The 6,138-nt window shown below is 41.6% G+C and overlaps 1 protein-coding gene across 1 annotated transcript; it reads right to left on the reverse strand.

Annotated features, from left to right (window-relative positions):
• Positions 1–2,669: 2,669 nt before the first annotated feature.
• Positions 2,670–5,348, reverse strand: LOC106330801. Its single transcript, XM_013769212.1, has 6 exons — positions 5,036–5,348; positions 4,500–4,915; positions 3,927–4,145; positions 3,476–3,866; positions 3,171–3,412; positions 2,670–3,125 (listed from the first exon to the last, which is right to left on the reverse strand). The coding sequence occupies exons 1-6, from the start codon at positions 5,346–5,348 to the stop codon at positions 2,670–2,672; spliced, it is 2,037 nt and encodes a 678-aa protein (XP_013624666.1).
• Positions 5,349–6,138: the final 790 nt, after the last annotated feature.

Below are 6,138 nucleotides of genomic sequence, written 5' to 3' on the forward strand. Positions count from 1 at the left end.
TTTTTAGATTTCCGTTTCTCAGCAGGGGATGTTTCGCTAGGATCTTGACCCGAAGGACGTTCCCGCGATGTTCCGGGCCTGTCGAGTAGGATTGCGAAGTCGAGTTTTCTTCTGCGGATTTTCGTAGATTTGCGAGGGAGGACAGCCCGGGTTCTTACCGTTAAGGTTTCGACCTGTTTTGTCAAGGTGCCCACGAGCATGTCCTGTTCTTCTGACCTCTTTTCGTAGGCAGAGAACATCTTTTTGTACTCCTCGAGTGTCGCGGCGTTAGCTGTTGCGTTGGCCGCATACACGGCTGCTACTGGAGTGTTTTGATCGTCGTTGCTTCCTCCGTTGAGAGGAGTTTACATGTTGTTCGTGTTGTCAGTTGACATGTCTGGTCGAGCGTGTTGTGGCTGAGAGTTAGATTGATCTGTACCCCCTCTCTCTAGCACCAAATTGTGGGAACCGAAATTCACACGTCGATTTTCGTTTAAATTAGGAAAGTTAGGAAAATCCTAATTTCCCAGAGGTCCCGATATCTGCTAAACCACACGCCAAGCAATCAGAACACGAAATAAAAACGAGAAAAATAAGAAATCGAAAAGAGAGCAAAATAGATCTTATTCCGAATCCGCGTTTGAGCGTTACAACAAGGTAAGAGCCTAGGCTACGAGAGCTGTCGGCGAGATTCCTAGTTCTAAAACCCTAAGACTGCAAGACCTAATTGAGTCGCAGCTCGAATAACCAAAACGGAAAGTTGCCTAAAATTGCTCTAAATGCTAAGTTTGCTCTGAAAAAGTTCTCTCTTTGTGTCTCTCGCCTAGGACTACTTATATACTCCCTCCAAGGTCGGTTTGAGCTTTTCCCTTCCTGCCCTTAAGCCGTCGTAACTCGAAAATGGAGATATTCTATTTTTTCCGATTTTCATGATTGTCCGCGGAAACTTAACATTAATCTGCGGAATTTTGACATTTATCCTTTCTTGCGAACTAAGTATAAACCGCCATAGTATCTATGGGCTTTTTCTTAAAAAATCATAAGTGGATTTTTAATCGCGTTTTAGACATATTTGGGCCGTCTTTCGATTCGAAACGTTTATCACGATTTTTATCGATAAGAATGAACTTTCCGTGATTTTTATCGTAAAGTTTAAATGATAACCCCAATCTATGGGAGTGAGAAATGATATAACTGTGGTACATGGGAGCTACGTAGCGACCGACCCATTGCGGATCGGTCGCTACGTAGCGACCGACCGAGAGGCTTGGTCGATCGCTACGTGGCAACCGACTCGTTGTGGGTCGGTCACTAACCGAGAGGCTTGGTCGGACGCTACGTAGCGACCGACTCGTTTCGTTGCGGGTCGGTCGCTACATAGCGACCGACCGAGAAGCTTGGTCGGTCGCTACGTAGCGACCGACTCATTGCGGGTCGAGAGGCTTGGTCGGTCGCTACGTAGCGATCGACTCATTTCGGATCGGTCGCTATGTAGCGACCGACCGAGAGGCTTGGTCGGTCGCTACGTGGCAACCGACTCGTTGTGGGTCGGTCACTAACCGAGAGGCTTGGTCGGACGCTACGTAGCGACCGACTCGTTTCGTTGCGGGTCGGTCGCTACATAGCGACCGACCGAGAAGCTTGGTCGGTCGCTACGTAGCGACCGACTCATTGCGGGTCGAGAGGCTTGGTCGGTCGCTACGTAGCGATCGACTCATTTCGGATCGGTCGCTATGTAGCGACCGACCGAGAGGCTTGGTCGGTCGCTACGTGGCAACCTTGTTTGCATCTTTTTCCGTCATTTCATGAACGTGTTCTTTAGTTTCGATGAATGAACCAAGATTAACGCAATATTTCACCTCAAGAATTTTCGTAAAAGTAATCTTTACGAAGAATATTTTTCGTAAAAACGTTCATGTTACTTTTTACGGATATTTGGATGTTAACTTCGTCGTGTCCGTTTTTGTCCCCAAAAATAACAACCCATTGTCGCTCCTAATACTCTCAAGATTTTGCACATGACATGCTATCAATAAAAGGCCTCACTCAAGCAAATTAATGTTGGCTTCAAAGAATGGTTAGGGTTAATGGGTATGAGAGTGTCATTTGGGTTAACAAAGATTGGTACAAAGAGAGAAAGATAACCCAAATGTGTATAATATCCATGATCAAGTATGCAAATGCCCATATGCACGAGAGATTAAGGTCATTAAGCCTTAGTTCATTTGGAGTCGGTTTCAAGAGGAATGCCAATCATCAAGCAAGCAACAATTTTCAAGAAGAGTTTTCAAGGCTCGAAGCTTACAAGCTTTTTCAAGAGATGCTTAAGCTACTTGATATGCTTAGCTAGGATGTCAAATTGAGTTCTAGACATGTGTTCTTTACAAGGTTTCTCCCTATGCATGAATGCAATCTAAATGCTTCTAGACTCAATCCTAAAGCTGCAAATGATGCAACTAAATGCTTCTTTTTGTGATTTTCGAGTTTTTCAATTTTTTTTGGTTTTTCTATGCAAATATGTATGTACAATGCAAGAATCAATGCAATATCATCAAAGCAAACATGATCAAATACTTGGTACCTCCCCCAAACTTAGTTCACATAGTTTCTGTGTTAGTAAGTTGAAAGAGATACCCAAAAGAAAGAATAAATGCAAAGAAAAACTGGTATGGAAAGGTTGGAGTGGTACCTCAAGCGGAGAGTGGAGAAGGAGGATCCTTCCCACTTTCAAGAGTGATGGTGAGGACCTGAGAGAGGAGCTCTTGAAGCTTGAATGAATCATCTTGGAGCTGAGGAGTTATGATGGCCCTTGCACCTGAGAATGACTTAGACCTTCCCTTGCACCTGATCTTGTACTCAATCACTCCATCTTTGATCTTCATTGGATAAAGAATGAGAATGTGTGAAGATTTCTCAATAGGAGTGGGATAAGGTTCTTTGATCATCTTCTTCTTGTCATGAGTAGCCTTTGTGGCTCTACCCACCTCCTCCATTTTAGCACTTTCCAAGTGCTCATCACACATCTCATGAGATGACTCTCCATCAAGAATTTGTTTTTCACTAGCCATCACTTCATCTCTGATCTTCTCATGTGGAAGTTCTCCACAAGTGATGGTTCCACAATACTCCACATTCATCAAAGGAGACTTTATTGGGTAAGAGACAGCTTTGTTCACATTTAGAAGTGTGACCTTCTTGTTGGCAAAGTCAATGCAAGCTCCTACTGTTGTGAGAAATGGTGTTCCAAGGATCAATGTGACTCTCTTTTCAGTTGCCATCTTCAAAACAGTGAGGTCAATAGGAATGGTGCAAGCTCCAATCTTCAAAGGAAAGTCCTTGATGAGACCGATTGGGGTTGTAGAAGAAGAATCCCCAAACATTAGTAAAGATGAGTTGGACTCCATGTTTTCAATTCCAAGACTCTTCACCATCTCTATTGAGATCACATTCACACTTGCACCAGAATCAACAAGAGCATCATCAAGTGTGAACTTACCAAGGGAGCAAGATAAGGTGAACTTCTCTTGGGTTTCTAGTTTGGGAAGGGACTTTGGTATGACTGGTGGATCAAGCTGCATAGTAGAGATGTCTAGGAGCTCTCCTATTTCTTCTTTGTGAGCTAGAATGTCCTTGATGAGAATCATTTGGACATGAGCATCATGCATATTCGATATCTGTGGAAGCTTGACTCCTACTTCTCTCATGTCTTTTCTGAACTTAGAAATCACCTTCTTTTGAGCTTTAGTGAGGAACCGTTGTGGAAATGAGAGCTTGTCATAAGGTGATTGCTCAACTGCATTAGCTTCTTCTAGCTGAACCTCTTTCAATTGCGTGACAGCTTTCCCAATAACCTGTTTCTCAGCCTTGTGTCTAACTGGTTGGAAAACCTTTTACTCAACCTTCTTAACAGTTTGTATCTCAACCCTTTCTACAATCTTGTGTTCAACCTTCTCCACAATATGTGCTTCAACCTTGGCAACAACTTCTGTTCCATACAAGAGTTTTTCAAGCTCTACTTCTTTCCTATGATCACTAAACTCAATCTCAGAAGAATTAGAGAGGATAGCATTGCAATACTCTTTAGGGTGGTACTCTGATTTCCCTTGTAAAGATCCCATTGGGCGCTTGGAGGTTGAAGTCATAGAGGTAAACTGATTCTCCAAAGCCTTGAAGTTAGAAGTAAGGTTTGAGAATTTGTTGTTGAGATCATTGTAGCTTCCATCAACTTTGGTGTGAAGGTTCTTCAACTCATATCCAATGTGCTTCTCACTTCCAGTTTGAGAGTCCAAGATTTGTTTCAACATTACATCAATGCTACTTTCTTTTGGAGCAGAAGTAGAAGATCCGGTTTAGCCTTGCGTAGACTGATTTCCTTTGGAGGAAAAACCTTGAGAGTAGTTTTGGCTAGCTTGGTAACTTCCTTGTTGATTGTTGTAGAAGGGCTTTTGCTGGTAGTTGTTTTGGTATTGAAAGTGAGGCTCCTTCTTTTACTATGTCCCATTAGCATTAACGAAACATACCTCTTCTTGACCTTCTAGACCATCAACTTCGTTAACCACAACTATCTCCTCTTGCTTATGTTCACCAACAAAGTTTACTTCCTCTTGTTTGGCTCTGTCTGAAAGAAGCAAATCCATCTTATCTTGTAAAGCTTTCAACTCTCTCCTTGTGTTCTGATCATCTCCTCCACTGTCTCTATTGCTCCTGTCATGGTCATCACTGTAGACTGACTCACTCTGAGCCATATTCTCTACAAGCTCTTCAGCATCTACTTCATTCCTCCCAAAGAAGAAACCATTGCTAGCAGTATCCAGCTGGCTTCTGAACTTAGGTAAAACTCCTCTATAGAAGGTAATGAGCAAACTCTCCTTGGTGAAACCATGATGTGGGCATTGAGACCAGTAGCTTATTAACCTTTCCCATGCTTCACTTAAACCTTCAAGATTCTTCTATTGAAATCCAGAGATCTCATTCCTAAGCTTGGCAGTCCTTGAGGTAGAGAAGAACTTGTTGAGGAAGGTTTTCTGGCATTCATTCCAAGTGGTGATAGAGTCACTTGGAAGGTTCTTCTCCCTTGTGTGGGCTTTGTCTCCCAAAGAGAATGAAAACAATCTCAGCTTGAAGGCATCTTCAGAGACACCATTTGTTTTTGACAAGCCACAATACTTGTCAAATTGATCCAGGTGATCAAGTGGATCCTCCAAAGCAAGACCATGATACTTGTTGTTCTCTATCATGTTGATCAAGCTGGATTTGATCTCAAAGTTGTTGTTCTCCACAACTGATGCCCTAATACCCAGCCTACTCCCATGTATATTGGGTTGATCATATGTGCCAATAGCTCTAGCTTGGCGCTGACTCCCCTCCATCTCAAGCTCAACTCTGTCCAAATGAGCTTTCCTTTCTTCTTCTCTTATATTCTTTGCAATCTCCCTTTCAAAAGCTCTAATGTCTTCAACTCCTCAAGTTCATGCACCTGACATTCAAAGGAGCTAAGAGAGAGAATTAATAACTAGATACAAGAAAATAAGACTTAGTCTCAAGCAAGTACCAAATCTCAATGTCAAAATCAACTTAGAACTGGCAACGGCGCCAAATTTGATATGGACTTTTCAACGGTCCAATGTTCAAATCAATGTAGTATTTTAGAATGTCAATCCATTTCTAAGTGTTTCAATGCAAAGATAATACATGTTCCAACTTAATCTAAGTGCATTTAGTGTAATGAAGTGATTTGATTAAATTAACAAGATTCTAACACAATTAACTAGCAACTTTCAAGCAAATAGATAAAGGAGGAATCATTGGTATATGAATTTGATTTCAGATGACTAAGATTTAATCTAAAATGACAAGGTTTCAATCAACACATTTCCCTAAGTCTAGATAACAATTCTAAGCAAGTTCTTTGTCAAGACAAATGATCATTTACTCTCATTGATCAAACATCAAATGCCTTTGGTTTGTGTCAATCAAACAATCATTAAGAACATATCATTCAACTTTCTAAACTCCCCTAACATCAAATGCCTTTGGTAGGGTAAGCTTAGATTAATAAAGATTCAAACTTTCTCCAAAGTCTCAATGTATTTTGAGAGAAAACAAGATATCCCCCAACTTTGGGATCTAAAAAGTATTTATATGGCTTCTAAAACCCTA

Source organism: Brassica oleracea, chromosome C3 (assembly GCF_000695525.1).
Source record: "Brassica oleracea var. oleracea cultivar TO1000 chromosome C3, BOL, whole genome shotgun sequence".
In the NCBI taxonomy this organism is placed as follows: Eukaryota; Viridiplantae; Streptophyta; class Magnoliopsida; order Brassicales; family Brassicaceae; genus Brassica; species Brassica oleracea.